Source organism: Nuphar pumila, chromosome 7, assembly GCF_984573655.1.
Source record: "Nuphar pumila chromosome 7, dmNupPumi1.hap1.1, whole genome shotgun sequence".
Taxonomy (NCBI): Eukaryota; Viridiplantae; Streptophyta; class Magnoliopsida; order Nymphaeales; family Nymphaeaceae; genus Nuphar; species Nuphar pumila.
The window spans coordinates 90,658,253-90,680,293 of NC_143255.1; the positions used below are offsets into that span (position 1 = coordinate 90,658,253).

The 22,041-nt window shown below is 36.0% G+C and overlaps 1 protein-coding gene across 1 annotated transcript; it reads right to left on the bottom strand.

The window, feature by feature from the left end:
* Positions 1-494: 494 nt before the first annotated feature.
* LOC149832447 (thioredoxin-like protein YLS8) lies at positions 495-18,731 on the bottom strand. Its single transcript, XM_090012460.1, has 3 exons — positions 18,646-18,731; positions 15,856-15,981; positions 495-1,031 (listed from the first exon to the last, which is right to left on the bottom strand). Exons 2-3 carry the CDS (start codon positions 15,973-15,975, stop codon positions 723-725), a joined length of 429 nt encoding a protein of 142 aa, XP_089868586.1. The 5' UTR covers positions 15,976-15,981; positions 18,646-18,731; the 3' UTR covers positions 495-722.
* Positions 18,732-22,041: the final 3,310 nt, after the last annotated feature.

Consider the following 22,041-nt stretch of genomic DNA (forward strand, 5'->3'; position numbering starts at 1 on the left):
TGCAAAATGTTGCACAGGGCTCACACGCAGTCAATAACCCCTTCTTAGCGTCTCTGAATATCTGGCCACTAGACACACCTTAAGAACAAATAGCCCTACCTTTTGCACTCTCCTACCAGTGTGGTTGAAGAGAAGGCATCCATAGAGCATTATTTATCCTCTAAAAAGTTAAAGCACTAATTTAATTCACCTCGGCTCTTCGCAGACATGTTTTTTGTTACCACCCAGGTGGTATCCCATGTGGTAAGCGGGGTCCTGTGCCAAGCTAAAGGCCCAGGTTCGAATCCCTCTGCCACATGAGGCTTAAGAGAGATCTGGTAGGGGGTCTGTCTAACCCCAGCTTGTAGATGCATTTTGTTGGCCGTAGTCACAATCAATTTTCTGGTATTGTATCCCTCCATGAAAGATCATTCAGTATTTATCGCCATCTAGCAAGTAGTAACCCAAAAAGAAATGTAAAAAACTAAAGCATCAAGTTCACAAGCCCAGGTGCATGACTAAGGAAAACACAACCTTAATATTCTCGCCCCCAGAACTTGTGTAACAAGATACAGTGAGGGTTTCGAGGAAACATAAGGCATCAAGCCTACATGATTACTGGCCCAATAATGTTTTTTAATTGTTAGACTGCTGTGAATCATTCATAATATAGCACAAAGTACCTAGCCTGAGGCAATATGGAGTGGCATAAAGCCACGTGAGTTGTTTCATAAACATATGGTTTAGTAACGGTACTTGGTTGAGTAATCCTTGGGTGCTATCACCAAACCTCTGCCTTTCCTAGCTCCACGATACACCGTCTCAACAATGTTGATGAATTCTTGCTTGTCCTTCAGAGCCCAGTTAATCTTGTTGTTGTTACCGGTACCCAAGTCGATCATTATGTGCTTGTTCCTAAAGAAGAACATCACGGTGGAAGGGTCATACAGCTCGTACATGGTGTTAAAGTCTGGCACCTCCGTAATATCAACCAGATAAATAACTGCGAAATTCTTTATGGTTTCAGCAACAGAAGAGAGCACCTCGTCCATCTGCAATCAATACATAAGAGTGAGATCAGGAAAGCACCCACATGCGATGTGCTGCTTACGGCCCACAGGCTATGTGCTGCTTACTATCATTGATGACATCTAATGTTGAGAAACAGTTAGTGAAAGCCAAAATACTGTTTGTTGGACTGGAACACCACAGTCAATTATTCAGTGATTTCCTTAAAGCAGGAGTGTTCATTCACCTCTTAAGCTAACAGAGCGGCAGCAGAACTACTAACTTTTATACTCGGGAGAATTCACTCATAGCCTAGCACAACAGGCTCAAGGACATAGCCATAGTGATGCTTTTTATTTTCATATTGAGACGGTCGACTGCCATAACAATATTAGCTGAAAACTAATTAGCATGGCTACTCTATCTACTATGGTGGCCTAGCCAGGAAGAGAAGCCCAGACTGATTACCAAGATTATTACCTTCAGATACACGGAAAAAATAAACTGAATCTTAGGAGCTTCCATACTTCCAAATGCTAGATTTATGTAACTTATGGCCTATGACTATGTTTTATATCCTTGATTCTTTATCATTTTACAGATATTTACAATGAACATTGCTTCACAGATGCTGCAAAAAAGCATGTGAAATGCCACTTTCAGGATTTATCAACATGACATAAAAAAAATTGAAAGGGCATATCCTAGAGAGTTTCATGAGCCCTCTTAATAACCTTAATAGTTTATCCATCCTCAATTCATGCATGAAAATCAATAGGAAACAGTGTAAGAGATATTGTAGAATCAATGTGTTACACTGATTAATATACTATGTAGAAAATTTAACAAAGCACACCTAACATTAGATGTATTTACAAAAACATGCCTGTCTTTTAAGAAATTATAAACTCCCCACTTGAGTTAGGAAAATAATTCTCAAACACATGCCTGTCTTTTAAGAAATTATAAACTCCCCACTTGAGTTAGGAAAATAATTCTCAAACACATGCCTCTTAGGTCTACCATGGTTAGTTATGTACAAATGACTGTGTTACCCACATCGCACCCGCACCGATGCCGGTGCGATACTTGGACACTTCCTTTGTGTCAGGTGAAGTCAACCATGCTGACGTCCATTTCTGTTCAAAAGTAGATTCAGTTAACCCTAACCAGGTGCAGTTATATATATATATATATATATATATATATATATATATATCCGCACCCTCGAACCCAAGTTTTTTTAAATTGTCGTGTCGCACCCTCTGGACCCGCACCGATGTGACACAAACCTCTGTGTAATGAAGAATGCGGAAATACAAATTATAAGAGAACTCTTAAAAGAGTTTAACAAAGAGCCAAGTAGCACAAGCACATAATGTGCACAATACACAAACCCACTAAGGGGCAAATGCCAAAAGGCAAAGAAAAATATTATTGATGAGTAAAAAGGGAGAGAGCAAAGCTACATTACATGAGAGATCCCCTCAATTTATAGAAGAAAAGGAGCACTTGAGAGGGGGCCATTGGGGCTCCCATTATAGTCGTTGGGGAGCCCCAATGGTTTGGGGACCCCAACGACTACAAGGGTGAGCCCCCCAATGGTCCCAATACATTGAAAATAAAAATAAAAAAAGGAAAAAAATAAAAAACCTAAGAAAAAATAAAATATACAGCAAAATTACCAAAATACCCCTATCGGGTATATTGATATAAATACATAAAGATATATATAGTAATGTATTGATTAACTTGGGTTTTGTCTCAGACACTGCTCTCTTTGTTAAAAAAAGAGGTGATTCTTCTGTATGTTGATGATATAATCATCACAGAAAGTGACAAAGAGGGAGTAAATGACATTAAGTCTATGTTAAAGAAAACTTTTGATATGTTTGACTTGGGTTTTTTGAGATATTTTTTAGGTATTGAGGTGGCCTATTCATAGAGGTTATATTCTATCCCAAATGAAACTGGCAACAGACACTTGTGCTAAGTCGGTGATTTTAGATGACAAGATCCTAGAAACTCCTGAAGTTATAAATGTCAAATTAAGACTTGAAGATGGTGTTCTACTTAATGATCCTACTCCTTATCGACAATTAATTGGATCTTTTACTTATTTGTCCATCACCCAACCGGATATCACTCATGTTATCCATTCCGTAAGCCAGTTCCAGCATGCTCCTACGACAATTTATATGGCAGCTGTCATGAGAATTATGCGATATATCAAGAATACATTCTCAAAAGGGCTTTTGTTATCCTCTTCTTCTTCTTTTGATTTAACTATTTATACTAATGCTGATTGGAGAGGTAGTCCCAATGATCGAATTTCAACTACTGGTTTTTGTATTTTCTTAGGAGATTCGCTTATCTCTTGGAGGTGCAAGAAGCACAAAAAAGTATCCTTGTCTTCAATAGAAACTGAATATCGTGCCATGGCAACTACAACTATGGAGAGTGTATGGCTTAGAAGTCTACTTTGTGATATGGGGGTCATCATCTCAACTCCTTCCAAGATGTGTTGTGGCAACAACAATGCGATCTACATTGCAAACAACCCTACTTTCCATGAGTGCACCAGGCATATTGAAATGGACAATCACTATGTTCGAGATAAATACCTTAGGGGAACTATTACATTACCTTTAGTTACATCAGAATATCAGTTGATTGACTTCTTCACCAAAGCGCTTTTGATTCCTCGTTTTTTGTTTCTCCTTAACAAACTTTCGGTTTTCTCCCCGTAAAGTTTGAGATTTTAACACTCCTCTTCAAACTTTACGGGAAGAAAACCAAAAGTTTACTCAGGAGAAACAAGAAGTGAGGAGTCAAAAGCGCCTTGGTGAAGAAGTCAATCAACTAATATTCTGATGTAACAAAAGGTAATGTAATAGTTCTCCTGAGGTATTCATCTCGAACATAGTGACAATCTATTTCAATATGTTAGTGTGCTCATGGAAAGTATGGTTGCTTGCAATGTAGATCGCACTCTTGTTGTCATAACACATCTTGGAAGGAGTGGAGATGATGACCCCCATATCACAAAGAAGACTTCTAAGCCATACAATCTCCATAATTGTAGTCGTCATGACACGATATTCAGCTTCTGTTGAAGACAAAGATACTTTCTGGTGCTTCTTGAACCTCCAAGAGATAAATGAATCTCCTAAGAAAATACAAAAACGAGTAGTTGAGATTCGATCATTGAGATTACCTCCCCAATTGGCATCAGTAGAAGCAGTTAAATCAAAAGAAGAAGATGATAAGAAAAGCCCTTTTGAGATAATATTCTTGATATATCACACAATTCTCATGACAACTGCTATATGAACTGTCGTTGGAGCATGCTGGAATTGGCTCATGGAATGGACAACATGAGCGATATCCAGTCGGGTGATGGACAAATAAGTAAGAGATCCAATTAATCTGACATTTATAACTTCAAGAGTGTCAGATGAAATCCTCGACTTAGCACAAATGTCCGCTGCCAGCTTCATTTAGGATAGAATATAACCTTTCTATGAATAGGCCACCTCAATACATAAAAAATATCTCAAAAAAGCCAAGTCAGACATATCAAAAGTTTTCTTTAATATAGACTTAATGTCATTTACTCACTCTTTGTCACTTCATGTGATGATCATATCATCAACATAAAGAAAAAGAATCACAATAGAATCATCTGTTTTCTTAACAAAGAAAGCAGTGTCAGAAATAAAACCCAAGTTAATCAATACATTACTAAATTTGTCATACCAAACCTTGGGAGCTTGTTTAATACCATATAAAGCTTTTTTTAGTTTCAAAACTTTCTCATTTAAATTCATACAAAGAGGAGGATCCATATAGACCTCTTCACTAAAATCTTCAATTAAAAAGGCATTTTTAACATCAAGTTGATAAATAAGCTATTTTTTAATAGAAGCAATAGCAATAAGAGCTCGAACACTTGTCATTTGAGCTACCGAGGCAAACATGAGCAACAATGGAGGAGACATTAAAGACACTCTAAATCAAATTTCGGAGGCACTTCAACATCTTCTTTAAATGTTCCTCTACTTCGGGTACCGCCATCGCAACCTCCTCATCTCCTCCAGGTATATGGATTTTTGACTCCGATGCTTCTTTTCACTTGACACCACATAGAAATATCCTTTCTAATGTCTATTCCACCCCCAAACGTCTTATTTTCAACGGCCAATGAAACTTCTTTGAAAATTGAAAACATTGGAACACTTGATTTAAAACATTCTCAAGAATTTTTTGTTCCAAAAGGGTGGTCCAAAAATCAACTTAAATTTATTTTTGGTCTCTCAAATTACCGATCAAGGTTACAACGTATCTTTCTCACCTAAAGATTGCACCGTGCATGATCTCCAGCCAGGGAAGCTCATTGGGCAAGGCAACAAGAGGGGTGATCTATATTTTATGGATTTTTTGACTCTACCATCCAAGTCATTTTGTAATTTTGTAAATGTCAAAAGTATCAAAGTTTGGCACAAGAGACTTGGCCATCAAAATTTTTCAAAGATGTCGTTTTTCTCCTTTTTGGGAAATTCTTGTAATGAAAAAGTTATGACTTGTAAAGATTGCATCTTTGGTAAATTAAAAGCCACTCAATTTCCATAACAAAATTTTGTCTCTACACTGTCGTTTGAATTAGTTTATTCTGATGTTTAGGGTCCTTCTCCTATCATGTCTAAGGGAGGTTTCTCATATTATGTAATTTTTGTGTATGATTTCACTAGATACACATGTATCTTCTTTCTAAATCGAAAATCCGATGTGTTTTCTGTCTTTAAATATTTTCATGCAATGATTAAGAATCAATTTATAAGTAATTTATCTATTCTAAGATCAGATTCGAGAGGAGAATATATGTTAAATGAATTTCAAACTTATTTACGACAAAATAGAATTTGTCATCAAAGATCTTGTCCTAACACACCGCAACAAAATGGTCTTGTAGAAAGAAAAAACATAGGCATATTATAAAAACAACTATAACCCTTTTAATTTCTAAAAATATTCCAATGTCTTTTTGGGTCGAAGCCGCTTTAACTTAACATATCTTATTAATAGAACTCCTTTGTCATCTTTAAAAAATGTTTCTTCTTTTGAAAAACTTTATAATATGTCTCCAGATTTCAAAAGGCTAAGAATTTTTTGTAGTAAATGTTATGTTCTTACTCACAAAAATGATAAGCTTTTTCTAAATGCTATTGAATGTGTTTTCTTAGGGTACAGTGAAAAACAAAAAGGACAGCGATGCTTTGACTTATCAAATAATAAACTTTATATTTCAAAAGATGTTACTTTACTTAAAAAAATGGTTTTACAAATAATAAAAAAAAAACATTGACTATTCTTTCTTATTTGATTTACTACCCCAACAAGATGAATCAAATTCATTTGAGAATCTTGAACTTTTCAATGATGTTGAAAATCAAAATGGACAAACTTTTAACGATGAAAGAAATGACTCTCATGAAAATATAGATGAACATGTAACAAATAATACAAAAGTTTATACTAGAAGAAGTGAAAATACTCATCCATGTGCTTTTGACAAATTTTCTCAAAATATATTTTTAGAAGAATCAACTCAAAGAATGTCAAATTGTATCTCTAAAGCACCAAATAAATTTGTATCTTATGAGTCTTTTTCACCACATTTTAGAGCTTGTTTATTGGCTATCCACTCATTTTATGAACCATCTCATTACAATGATGCTAGACAATATGCACATTGAAATGAAGCCATGAAACATGAATTTAATGCACTTAAGAAAGCACAAACTTAGAAAATTGTTAATCCTTCTAAAGGAAAGAAACTCATAGGATGTAGATGAGTCTTTAAGATAAAAACAAAAAGTGATGGTTCCTTAGAAAGATATAAGGCTATATTGGTAGCCAAAGGATATGCACAAGAGTATGGGGTAGATTATGATGAGATGTTTGCCCCAGTAACTCGAATGACAAATGTTCGAGCTCTTATTGCTATTGCTTCTATTAAAAAATGACATATTTGTCAACTTAATGTTAAAAATGTCTTTTTAAATGGAGATCTTAGTGAAGAGGTCTATATGGATCCTCCTCCTGCTATGAATTTAAATGAAAAAGTTTTGAAATTAAAGAAAGCTTTATATGGTCTTAAACAAGACCTCAAGGCTTGGTATGACAAATTTAATAATGTATTAATTAACTTGGGTTCTATCTCATGTTATACTGATACATCTGTCTTTGTTATGAACCGGTTTGATATGACCCGGTTTATTACAATAGTGACAAATAACATCCTTTTTAAAGCCATTATTCTTGGCAAAGTCGGGAGGCCAATAGGGCTTAACATTGGATCCTCATCACTTTTATGAGTCATACCAAAACGTGTTTCCTCTTCGCATACTTCGGCAAGGGTATCTTCAATAAGTAAGGCCTTGCTTCTATGAAGAAATGATGTCCTTGCTCAAATTCTGGTCTAAGAGCGTGAAGAAATTGAAAGAAATGCTTATTTTCAATTTATTCTCTTCTTAATTCAATATCTTCTGAAGCCACCCACTTGGGCTCAAGAAGAGCAAGTTCATCCCAAAGGGGAGACAAAACACTAAAATAATCTCGGACACTCCTGTCCCCTTGTTTAGTGGATCTAATCTTTTCTTAACAAAAAAAAATTGTTTAGCTAGATCCCTTTGGGTATACATACCCTTAAGAAAGAACCAAGCTTCATTGGTTCTTCTAAATTTAGCAATGTTGGCACAAATCTTTATGTCAACATTGTTCATGAACCATGCCAATATTTTAGCGTGGTTACTTTCCCAATCTTCTACCTTAGTTTGATGCTCATTGATTGCTTTAATGTGATCCTCATCATCAAGAACCTTTTCCACACCACCTTCGATCTTGGTGAGCTTCAATGTTGGTTCAAGAGTGGTCCCCATCACGAAGCCCCATAGTTTCTTTTCGGGGAGGTGATTCTCCATCGCCGATGCCCACATTAAATAATTTGATCCATTGAGCTTGAAGGAGAGCTCCACTCTTGTGTTGTCCTCCATGATGACGAAAAAAGGTAAAGATGAGAAAGAGCTTACAAGAGTCTTTAAACGACTTCCAAGAATACAAATTACCCGAACGACTCTGATACCATGTAATGAAGAATGCAAAAATACAAATTATAAGAGAACTCTTAAAAAGAGTTTAACAAAAAGCCAAGTAGCACAAGAACATAATGTGCTTAATACACAAACCCACTGAGGGGCAAATGCCAAAAAACAAAGAAAAATATTATTGATGAGTGAAAAAGAGAGAGAGCAAAGCTACATTACATGAGGGAGAGCCCCTCAATTTATAGAAGAAAAGAAGCACTTGAGAGGAGTCCATTGGGGCTCCCATTATAGTCGTTGGGGAGCCCCAATGGTCATATTAATGACAGTTGGGGACCCCAACGACTATAAGGGTGGGCCCCCAATGGTCCCAATACATTGAAAATAAAAATAAAAAGGAAAAAAATACAAAATAATAAGAAAATAAAAGCCTAAGAAAAAATAAAAGTATACAGCAAAATTACCAAAATACCCCTATCAGGCATTTTGATATAAATACATAAAGAATATATATATATATATATATATATATATATATATATATATATATATATATATATATATATATATATATATATATATATATATATATATTAACACTCTGCACAACTTATATACAAGAATGAGAATAAAGAAAATGGAAATAAAAGACGAGCCATAGACACAGAGATCAAATGAAATCACAAGAGTAACACCAATAAATTAAAGGGATAAAGTAGACCAGAAAGGGGGGAAGTGATGTTTGTTGTTGGCGTGATTTGAACTTGATGCTAAAGGAGAACCAACATCATGATTCACAGGTAGTAAATTTTAGACTCAAGGTTATCGATTTTTTCATTTCAATACGGGTTAACATTTGGCCCCTACTCCCTCCATTTTAGGTTGTAAAATGAGAAGCATCTATGAAATTGAGTTGTGCCTCCTACAACATATGCCTTGGGCCAATGCCTCAATCATATATATATATATATAACTCCGCCTGTGTATAACTATTTAGTTATACACTGCCGGTCCCAAGCCAGGATAAAGGAGGAGGGTTGCGGTAGGCCTGTGCGACGCGCTGTACTCTATAGGCCCGGAGGCAGTGATAAATGGGTAAGGGTTGCTAGGTCGTCGCCCGGAAGCGACGCGTCACACCGGCGCCCGGGTGTGGTGTCAAATAGGCAAGGGTTCCCTCACTTTGTTGGATGGGTGGGGGTAAAGAAGTTAGTCCAAGACCATAAACTTAGGTTAGCCTCTTGGAACATAGGGTCTTTAACTGGTAAGTTGGTAGAGTTAGTAGATGTTATGTGTAGGAGAAAGATTGATATTTTATGTCTACAAGAGACCAAATGGGTAGGTGAGAAAGCAAGAGTGATAGAACCTTGGGGATATAAGATTTGGTATACAGGAATAAATAGGAATAGGAATGGAGTAGGGATTGTTATGAGTCGTGAGTTTATAGATAATGTAGTTGAGGTCCGTAGGAAGGGTGATAGGATTTTACTTATTAAATTAGTATTAGGTACATATATTATTAATATTATTAGTGTTTATGCTCCTCAAGTAGGTTTAGATGATTCCATTAAGCGTCAATTTTGGGAAGATTTAGATGGAGCAGTACAAGGGATATCTTATGGAGAAAGGCTTTTTATCGGCGGTGACCTTAATGGGTATGTAGGCATTAGTAGGGATGGTTTTGAGAGTATCCATGGAGGCTATGGTATAGGAGAAAGAAACGAAAGTGGAGAAAGGATTTTAGATTTTGGTTTGTCCTATGATATGATCTTAGCAAACACTTGGTTTAGGAAGAGGGAGTCTCACTTTGTAACATTTAAAAGTGGGGTTAATACGAGTCAGATAGATTTTTTCCTACTTAGAAAGAGAGATAGGGGTTGTTGCATCGATTGTAAGGTTATACCGGGATAAAGTGTAGCTACACAACATAGAGTCTTAATTTTAGATCTTAGAATTAGACAATGCCGCAAAAGGGATAGACATAGGATAGATCCTAGAATTAAGTGGTGGGCACTGAAAGGAGCTAAACAAGGAATGTTTGTAGAGCAGGTAGTTAAGGAAGTTGATTGGTGTCTCGAGGAGGATTCAGAATCAATGTGGAATAAGATAGCGGGTGGCATGAGAAAGGTGACTAAGGAGGTATTGGGTGAATCTAAAGGCGGTGCACCGCTAGGTAAGGATACATCGTGGTGGAGCGAGGATGTCAAATTAGCTATTAAGGTTAAAAGAGAGTGTTATAGAAATCTAAGTAAGAATCGTGATAAGGAGAATTTGGAGAAGTATATGATAGCAAAGAAGGAAGCTAAAAAAGTAGTTCGGAACGCAAGGGATAAGGTATATAAGGAGGTTTATGACAAGTTGGATACCAAAGAAGGCGAGAAGGATATTTATAGGCTTGCAAAGATAAGAGATAGGAAATCGAGGGATCTGGGTATGGTTAGATGTATCAAAGATGAAACACAAAGGGTTTTAGTCAAAGATGAGGAGATTAAGAAGAGATGGAAAAATTATTTTGATAAACTATTTAATGAAAGTCATGCTCAGGATCTTGGAGACTTCTCTATTCCTTTTCATGAGATGAATCGTGACTTCATGCGCAAGATTTAAAAGAAAAAAATTGCAGAGGCTTTGAAGAAAATGAAATCAAGAAGGGCAGTTGGCCCATATGGTATTCCTATCGAGGCTTGGAAATGCTTGGGAGAGAAAGGTTTAGGATGGTTGACAAATATTTTTAACAAGATTTGGCGGACAAATAAGATGCCTAATGAGTGGAGGAAGAGTACTTTGGTGCCTCTATATAAAAATAAGGGTGATATACAAGATTGCACAAACTATTGTGGTATAAAACTCATGAGTCATACTATGAAACTTTGGGAGAGGGTGATTGAGTCTAGGTTGAGGAAGGTTGTCATGATATCGGAGAATCAATTTGGTTTTATGCCTGGAAGATCAACTATGGAAGCTATACATCTTCTTAGACAACTTATCGAGAGAAATAGAGAGAGGAATAAAGATTTGCATATGGTTTTTATTGATTTAGAGAAGGCATACGATAGTGTACCTAGGGACGTTCTCTGGTGGACAATGATGAAGAAAGGTGTTTCTCTCAAGTACATTAAAATAATTAAAGATATGTATGAAGGAGTAGTAACCAATGTCCGCACTTGTGGAGGGGTGACAACCAATTTCCCTATAACGGTTGGGTTACATCAAGGATCTGCTTTAAGCCCTTTCCTATTTGCTATAGTGATGGATGAGCTTATGAGATCAATTCAAGAAAATGTGTCATGGTGCATGTTGTTTGCTGATGATATTGTTTTGATTGATGAGTCTAGAGCTGGGGTTAATGCTAAGTTAGAATTATGGAGACAGACATTGGAAGCAAGAGGTTTTAAGTTGAGTAAGAGTAAGACAGAATACATGGAATGTCGGTTTAGTAAGCAACGAAGTAATGATGAGAGTGTAGTGAAGCTTGGTGAACAAGAAATATCGGTGGATGATTGTTTCAAATATTTGGGATCTATCATTCAAAAGTATGGAGAAATTGATGGAGATGTAAATCATAGGATAAAGGTTGGGTGGATGAAATGGAAAAGTGCAACTGGAGTGTTGTGCGATCGTAGAATGCCATTGCGATTGAAGGGAAAGTTTTATAGGACGACTATTAGGCCTGCTTTACTATATGGTACGGAATGTTGGGCTGCCAAGAGACATCATATTCAAAAAATGAGTGTAGCTGAGATGCGTATGCTGAGATGGATGTGTGAAAATACAATAAAAGATAAGATTCAGAACGAGGAGATACGTAAGAAGGTAGGCGTTGCACCCATTGAAAATAAGATGAGAGAGAATCGTTTACGGTGGTTTGGACATATTCGGCGAAGGCCGAATGATGCTCCAGTTAGAAGGATGGAGAAATTGGAAAATATATTAGTTAAAAGAGGTCGGGGTAGGCCTAGGAAGACATGGATGGAGGTGATAGGAAAGGATATGAATGCTTTGAACCTCACCAAGGACATGGCATTGGATAGAAATGATTGGAGGAGAAGGATTCATGTGGAAGACCCATAATGATTTTCTTTTTTGGTTCATATCGCCGACCCCAATTATTTTGGGATGAAGGCGTTGTTGTTGTTGTTGTTGTATATATATATATATATATATATATATATATATATATATATAGAGAGAGAGAGAGAGAGAGAGATGGTAGACTCAAAAGTGGTGGGAAAAGCAAGCAGTCCGGCAACAACTACAACTGATGGGGAGTACGAGCTCTGGCGGGTTGCTCAGGTGGAATGAAAGAAGAAACCCTCACTTTCACTTTTGGTTAAATGGTAGAAAGGGAAAGGAGGGTAATATGGTCACCAGCAGGGGCAGAGGGAGGATTCTAAACTAGGGTGGGCACAAATGCAAAGTAAAAAAATGATTACTAATAAATTATACTAATTCACGACATTAAAAAAAATCAAATAAAATCTTTAATTCTACAACCTTCATAGATTATGTATTTATGCTAGCTGATAAAAAACCCTAATAATCTAACCAAAATCTAATTAAGCAGTATTTATGGATTTGTGCCTAATCGTAATTAGAAAAAAAACTAAAACCAAAACTAAACATTTATGTCATTCTAAAAAAACCAAATCAAAATCCTAATTCCTACAAACATAATAGATTATGCATTTATGTTAATTGATAAAAAAAACCTAATATTCTAACCAAAATCAAATCATGCAATATTCATAGATTCATGCCTAATAGTAATTAAAAACACAAAAAAAACCCTTAAAACCATAATTAAACATTTATGTTATTCTAGAAAAATCAAATCAAAACCCTAATTTCTAAAAACATAACAATTATGCATTTCTACCAATTGATAAAAACTCTCTCAATATTCTAACAAAAATAAAATCACACAATATGCATGGGTTTGTGCCTAATGCCTAATGGTAATTAGAAAAAAACACATGAAAACCCTAAATCGAACAAACAAAAAAAATTATGTGTTCATGTTAATTAATAAAAAAACTTTAATATTCTAACCAAAATCAAATTGCACAATATTCATCAATTCATGCTTAATGGCAATTAAAAAATACACAAAAAGACTTAGGAACCATAAACTAACCATTTATGACATTCTATAAACACGACATCAAAACCCTAAATCCTAACAAATATCATTCATAAATATGTTAATTAAAAAAAGCAAAACTCTAAATTAAATATAATAACGATTTATGTCATTCTATAAACACCACATCAAACCCCTAAATCCTAACAAACATTATTCATAAATACATTAATTAAAAAAAGCAGAACTCCAAATTAAATAATTATGTCATTTGACAAACCAAAATAAAAAACTTAAATTCTAAGAAAAAACATAGATTTAGGGGTTTGATAACCAAAACTAAGCATTCATTAATAGAATCATGCTTAAAATAATTGAAAAGAAAATAACACAAAAAAACCATAAAACCCTAATTACATATATATTCATGCCATTTGAAAAAAACCCAAATCGACACCCAAAGTCCTAAAAAAAATCATAGATTTAAGCTAATTGAAAAAAATTCCCTAATATCCTAACCCAAATTAAGCACTCATTATTCATTACTAATGCTAATAGAAAGAAAAAACATAAAAAACTTTAAAACCCTAACCATAAATAAACATTCATAGTATTTCCAATAAAAAAACCACATAAAAATCTAAATCCTAACAATACATTATGCTAAATGAAAAAAAAAACAAAACCCAGAAATTAATTAAAACCCTATCAAGCCTTCTGTAAAAAAAACAGTTTGAAAAGAAGAAGAAGAAGGAGACTCAGTATCTCAGCCCTCAAGGCTAGGGTTGTGTGCCAGAAAGGTGCCGCTCGATGGCGGACGGCTAGACCCAATCTGACAAAGTAGAGAGAGAGAGAGAGAGAGAGAGAGTTGGGGTCCAGGATTAGGAGGGCATGGGTAGAGTCTGCCCACCCTGATCCGTCCGAACGTGCCCACCCTGACCCGTCCGAATGTGCCCACCCTGACCTCAACGTGGCTATGCCCCCTAGTCACCAAGACATATCTAACCATGGTTTGACCATGGTAAACTCACTTTAGTTGAGGGAGGCGTGTGTTTGACGATTATTTTGTTAACCAAATCAGGTTTTCGTAATTTTTAAAAAGGTAGGCATTTTTTTTATAAATATATCAAATGTTAGGTGTGCATTTGTATGTTTTTCTGCTATATATTACAAAATTAGAAACAAGGGATTGTAAGAGATTAGCTTAATTTTTGTCCTCGCATGTGTCTCAAAATCACAAGAAATTCTTAATATAACCCCATCTTCTACACTGCAAAAATATAGAGTTCACAAGGTTGCCAGACTAGGAAGCAGAAGCGAGAAACGATACAGGAAGCGGAAGCGAGAAGTGATGCATTTAAAATTGTATAGGAAGCGGGAAGCGAGGAATAAAAAAAAGAAATATAATAATTGGATGTGAATCATAATGAACACAAATAAAAACTAAAATAAAAGTGACTAATATTAAATTTCAAGATTTTTTAGTGTAAAAATTATTTTTTTAACAAAATCTAAAATTGATGATTACCAATTTAGAGAAAGTACGTGTAAGTGAGTGATAAGAGTGAGAGAAAACACATACAAACATGAAAAGTTGAGTAAGAGAACATATAAGATGAATAAATGAAGTGTTTGGAAAGCATACGAGAAGCGTGGGGGAATCGAGGTTCTCATCAAGTTTCGGAAGCAAGGAGTATCGCGCTTCCGAAGCGAGTTTCTAGGAAGTGAGCTTCCCACCTATATAAGAAGCTTCCGGTAACTCTGGTTCACACTATACAAAGATTCCTCATTCCTAATTAGGTTTCCTTTCTTCATTAACACACTTGGATGATGATGGGTAGCACCTCTCTCTCTCTCTCTCACACACACACACACACAGCACCAGATGGTGAGAACCCTGAATGCAAGAAAAAGTCCAAGATCACCATTCCAGCTTTGCACTTCAAATCTCCTTCACAAAGCATCTCCAAGCTCCAGTACTAATGTTTTTGAAGAATAAAATGCTTCTGAAGAACTCAGGGAAAAGAAAAAAGAGAGGTTAAAAATTCCCACATCAATCTTGCAGTATAAAAATTATTTGTTATTTCCACAAATTAATATTCTAAAGTTAAAACTGCAAGAGCATATCGATTAATCAATTAACCATGTGTCTAGAAGAACATGGAGCCCAGCACCAAAAGCAGCAATCCCAACTTAAAACATGCTCACAACGAGACAAGAGAAGAGTCTAACTGCCTGTATGACAAACAATGCAGCATGCAGGGTACCCTCAACCCAATGTCCATTAAGATTGACATATAAAAAACAAAATAATCTTATTGATAAAGCATCAGGTTAATAAAAAAAAGAGACAGCCAACACTTTCTAGGAATCAAATTACTAAAAGTTTTCAAAATCATGATATCTCAAGGCATAGATTTAACTACAATAAAATTATACAGCTATAAAAGCTAGGAAAGAGCACACTCAGCACAAAGGAAAAAGGCATCCAAAATCTAAAAGGGGAAAATAGAAAGAGAAAGGAGAACACAAATGAATGAGAACTACGCAAGACCTAAATAAGTCCATAACCAGTCCATAAAGTTCCCACAATGCTTCCAAGACAAACCAACTGAGTCGTTCACAAACTATTTTCTTTCCTTATTTAAATGTTCCATAAAAAAGTAACTTAGAAGTAGCCCAATGTACCTGCATGCAGGTATCATCCCAATCATGTCCAAAACGAATGATGACAAGCCGCTCTTCCTCAGCAAGTATGGCCTGATCTACAGCCCAGCCAGAATGAAGATGGGGAAGCAGGTATGACATTGTTTCCTGGATAAATATCAGAATTCAATAAGATTATTTAAGAAAGCGAGTAGCCAGATAATATAAACTACTCTTCCAACTCTTCTTGTTGTCGCTTCACCAATACATAGCACTTCCACAATTTTCACTCCAAACATTGATAATATGGTGACAAATATTCCAAAAAAGCAAACCGACAGATTTACTCAACATGTTGATTCTAGCTGCATGTCCTGATGCTCACTTTATCACTGAGGTACCACAAGAGAGAAACCACAGGCCATAAAATAAAGCCTGGAACACTTTAAAAAACTGCCTAAGCAAATCAAAGTCTTGCTAGGCAACAAATTACATGTGACTCAACCCAGATCATCCTACATGAACTAGAAATATCAAAACTATCTGAATCACTAACCAAGGCCTAGCCACTGAGATTAACCTATTGTAAAAAAATCACTGAATGAGGTCTTAACTAAGCAGATTGCTTTCTAGTTTATGATGGGATAATTATAGGAACATATCTATGTCACAGGGATTCGGCTAGCAGGGTGCCGCACCCGCGTCGACTCAACGCGGGTGCGGGTGCGGTCAACCCGACCCTGGGTGCGTTGACCGCAGCCAGGGTCATTTTTGTCCATTTTTTTAATTTTTTTTTTAATTTGCCCTATGAAATGGGCTGTGGAATTTTTAAAAAATTCTTTGGGGGGGGGGGGGGGGGGGGGGGGGCTGCCCCCCTATAACCCCCCGACAGGGGCGGCCCCCCCCTGACCCCCGCCCGCTGACTGCGCAGCGGGACCCGCGCCGGGGGGAGCCCCCGGACCCCCCTTCCTGCAAGGGCAAAAACAATTAATCAGGCTCCACAACTCATCACTTTCATCTTTGGGGACAACCATATAAGATAAAAAAATGGTAAAAAGTAAGTTGGGCATAAATGTCATGGACAGCTACCATACATACATATATATATATATATATATATATATATATAATTTTTTTTTACATTTTTTCCCCTGCCGCACCCCCGCACCCGGGTTTTTTGGAAGTGCCGAATCCCCGCACCCGCACCCATGTGACATAGGAACATATTGGTAAAAGAAAAAAATATTAAAACCATGATAATAAGAAAATAATAATCAAGATACACAACTAAAAATGTAATAACAAAAAAAGAAAATAAACATGTAAAAGATATAAGAACAGATAAAAGGTTCAGGACATACAACATAAACACGTATTACAACATAAACACCCCAAGAATTCAGAAATCTTAGTGTGGAACTCAACAAATTTTTAAAATGTCCACAAAAACATGTTGTACACACTATCCTGTCTACATAGCTTATGTATTTATTCAATGCTGAGTTCAGGTATTTACCCAGCGCTCACAAAGCTATAAAACTATGGGCTGTGATAAGAATTGAGGTTTCACTGTTTCAGTTGTTATTATATTTTTTTTAAATGGATAATTTTGAACAGAGATTTATCCACAAAACTATCTAAACACTAAACGACAAAAGAGGCTAGTTCCCAACTTCCCATGCTCTTTGATTCATGCATAATGAAAGCCAGCCATATAGAATTGGAATTTTCATTTTGACAAATGAAACCCACATTGAGTGCATTATGGGTCATGCCAAAGCCTTTCTTTAAACTTCCTCAGAACACTGATTCCATAGCTCACATAAATTCACAAGACAAGTTCCTAATCATCAATTCCATGGAATCTGTGATGTTCGATGAACCAAACAACTCAAGGAGAAGAGAGGGCAAGGGCATGGCAAGGAAAGGTCCTATGGTTGGCATTATTGAGAAGGCTATCTCGCTCTTTTCTATCAACTAGAGTCGAGTCAGGGCAAAGAGTAGTGAGCTCAGGTCTAGCGCTAAGGATTATGGGCACTTTGATTAGTATAGAGAAAATCAAACCCACATGTCAATGGCCGTACGGGCATCTGGTTGATAAGGTCGTTGGAATTTCCACCCCTAGAAAGTGCAGATTTCCAGGCAGCTTATAGCTTGGTGACTCAAGCTCAACTGCTATGGCGCACTTTTAGTTTTCTATAGAATAATTTACACATATATAACGAAACAAAGAAAATTAAAAACAGGATTCCCCTACAAAATCAGAATTTCAAAGAGAAAAACTAGAAAACAAAGAGAAAAACCAGAAAAAGGACCAACAAGATAAAACTATTCACTAATTATAAATCAGAGTTTTCATGGCACACATCGATTCAAACAAGTCAAGATTCGAAAATCCTAAAAAAGAAATGAAAAATAAACACAAGATACACACAACAACTACTAGGCAAAAAAGAAATTAAAAACATAATACAATGATAACACATTATCTCAACACCGCACCCCCGCCCCCACACCAAAAAAAAAAACGGAAAAGGAAAACGGAACGCGGTTAGAATTAACTCCAAATCAGGAATATCAGAACCCGGCAATTGAAAACATGAAAGAAAAAACGAACCTAAATAAGCGAAATCATGGGATGCGAACCACAAAATATAGAGAGAAAGACGGGAAATGCTCCTAGATTAAACCTAATTTTTCCTAACTCCGATCGGTCGATCGTGATCTTCCGCAAGATGAGATCACAATTCCCACATGATTTCCAATCCGATTCACAACGGAAAAGCTCACAAGAAAAGGGAAGAGTTAAAGGCGAACATGAAAAATTCTTACCTCGAAGAGCTCTTCCTCTTGCTACAGAAAACCCTAGGAGGTCCAAAAGAGGCTCTGTGGAAGGGAAGCGAGGAGCGCGAGAAGGAAACGATCGCGCGTCTCCGCTTATTTATAACGTGGTCCATATTTTGGACTGCCCCTCGGATTCCGTGCAAATATCTGGAATGCCCCTCCCATAAGGTTGTTTTTTCCTTTCCAAGGTGAAATATCACAATAAATTGAAAGCCTTTTATTTTCATTGAAGTGTCGGGAAGCTTCCGTATATCTTTGGTTAGACGGCGAAATAAAAGTAGTTAAATGTATATAAAGAACTATACAAATTTTATGCCATGATCAACTTGAGATATGTTGGACCATTTGATATTCTGAAAATGTAGTGATGTTCTCGGGGGTGAAAATCTCCTCAGAATATCATGAAATTTCAAAATCTCGACGACATTTGTGAATATAACCCTTTAAAATAAGGACCGGGTACGTGACCTTAAAGCTTCCGTATATAAGCAGGTTTGACCCTTCTTGAGCTCGGCTCATTGCGAATTTGACAAGCTCAATTTTGACTCACTTAAATTAGGGCAGCAAGCTGGCCCAGCTCGAGTTATGGATGAAAAGAAATGTATTTTGGATGAAAAGTGTTTTTATAACGTGACAATTTCAAAATAAATGTATTTTGAAAAAAACAGCACACTTTTTCTTCATATAATATCAGTATCGATTTTAAAATATTGGCTATATTTTTTACTATGATCTAACGATGAAGAAGGCTGAGCGACATGTTAAAGAGTTCGGGCTATTGAAAACCAGCGTACTGAAAAGATAGTTCGAGCTTAACTTAGGTATATATCCAACCGAATCCAAATTCATTTAGTGGGAGTCAGTACTAAAGTTGGATCCGATTAATAATCAGATGAGGGCTCAATGTTGAGTTTTTGCACTCCTAACAAAATTCAAATCTGAATGCATGTAAATGTCAGATTTTAAGGTAGCTGGATCCAGATTCAGTTTTAGCTGATGCTCATCCTACTTTGAATCCAAATCCGGATATGATTGTATATATGATAATTAAACCCAATTATGTTGGAATTGGTAATGTGTGGATTTGAACCAAATCTGACCCGTTTACATTCCTACTTATAAGTAAGCGACCCTAGTTTTGTCTTTCCTTTTTTTTTATAGTCAAGCTGGATATACTCTGTGATTCGAAGCTCTACCTCTTCACAGAGAGTGGGTCTTACTTTATATAGATGGTTTTTGTGGACAAGTATAGAGTAGATGGTAGTTGCTTACCACCAGCCTACCGAGCTTTTAAAGGGTTCTTTTCCATGTTTTCCTTAGAGATCTGACATAAAAGTATACATATGCTGGATTTTATAGGAATCTGCTCTTTGATTGTTCGATTTGTATGTAAATATTTAAAGCATACAAATCATATATTATATATATATATATATATATAAAAAAAAACATAATCCTGGTGTTATATTTTTTTAGCAAATCGATGATGCCTAACACATCTGCATGATCAAGTTTGAAAAAAACAACCCTAAAATGCTTGTTCACTCATGGTAAACTGACGATGAGTTAGAAAAGTGGCAGGCAACTAACACTTTTCCCACAAGTATAAAGCAAAATTTAAGTAAGCTGCATGCATGTATATTTAAGATGCACTAGGGTCGTCGATCCGATGGCTATATATTAAAAGTGAGTAGTATGTATGATCGGAGCATGGTAGTATCATTACTATTCTTTGTTTTATTAATTTCATTATGATTATAAAAACAAATATATAACAATTGCAAAGAAGAATTTATATAAAATTGATCAGGAAGCAAAATCGTATAACCATATTGGAATAACCTAGCCACTGGTGGGCTTCTACAGTTCAAACAATTAAATAAATCGTCAACTCTTGCCCCTACTAAGAAACGAATCATTGACCCTTAATTTCTTACTTGGATCAGAGTTGCCACTTAATTGCTTGTCACCAATATAGGCTTGGACGTGCTTAGCTCAGAGTGACAAACGTTTTTTTTGGCAAAATCTCGTTTTTCAAAAATCTTGTATTTTTTTTTGGCAAAATCTCAGAATAAAAAATATATTTATAATAAAAGTATTTAAAAATAAAAATACACAGTTTTTAACGATAAATAGCCATTTAAAATTAAAGTAAATATCACTTCTAAATCACGGTATTTATGTTTTTTCATAAATCTTGTGATATTTTGAAAATCTTGCAAAAAAATACTGTTTTAAACTTTCAAGCAATTTCTCACGATATTATTGCGAGATTTTTCATAAATCTCGCAATATTTGTCACTAAGCCTTAGCTATCATTATAATTGTGCAACAGTTAGACAGTCAAGGGTCAAAATGGTCCAGATGATGAGAGGTGATCATCTCTCTAGAAAGCCCATATCCAGATATGGGTTTCACCTGCAGGCGGAAATAAGATGAGGATCCATATCCAACTGCCTGGATCCCTCCATGGTTACTTTCTATATATATGTCAAATGATTTGGATCTGGATCACTTTGGATCATTATCTGATTACTATGTTATTTACATGGATATATCTCTCCTAATTCTCGTAAATCTCAAAACTTTCATCTATGGCTGCCAATCGGTTGGATCCAGTGGATTTAGTGATGCCACTAGAACCATTTGTGATTCAGAACATAGGGGCGCATGAAAATGGGCCGGATCCAGATCACATTGGACCTGCATCGAATGTGTGCAGACTAGGTTACATTGTCCAATACTTAAGGTACGTACAAGAATACCCGTAATGAGGACCTGGTACAGCAGATCTTCAATATATAAAGTGTATCTCACAAGTGTCTAATATCTAACTTTATCAGATTGGGATCCTATCTTTTGACTTAGGACTTGGGGTACGAGTGGGTCGGATCTTTATCAAGTTCTAAGCTGACCGAAGGTAATTCGAGCAGATACAACATAAAAATGATGTCTGTTGTTTAAGTGGGTCAGATTTGGAGCAAATAATGTTGGGTTTAGTTGTAACCAGATTCGAACCATATAAGCCCAAGACTAAACCAAAACTCAATTTGATTCTATTTTAAGCTTCATATCAAAAAATGATATGCTGGATTTGGATCGAAAGTCTAACTGAATGCGATCCATTTGCAGCCTATTCTGGGGTTGATCCACTCGAAAAGTTAAGTCAATAAATTGGGCCAGCTCCAACAAGTCAAAGGCCAGCTCAATAAATCATAGCTATTTTAGCAAGTTTTTTAAGAAGGGCAACGATTGATTCTCCTTGCATGAACAGTCTCATGCTTTCCTCTTATGAATCTCCTCTTGAACCTTACCAAATATCGAATAATTTGTTATTAGTAAATAATAATCACACTATTAATATGTTTTTTATAATGAAAGAAA

Bases quoted from the DNA above. Each gene is read 5' to 3' on its own strand.
- LOC149832447 (XM_090012460.1), bottom strand. From the start codon at position 15,975: ATGTCATACCTGCTTCCCCATCTTCATTCTGGCTGGGCTGTAGATCAG. The intron at 1,032-15,855 runs GTACATTGGGCT...TATTGATTGCAG, and splicing joins GGGATGATACCTGCATGCAG to ATGGACGAGGTGCTCTCTTC.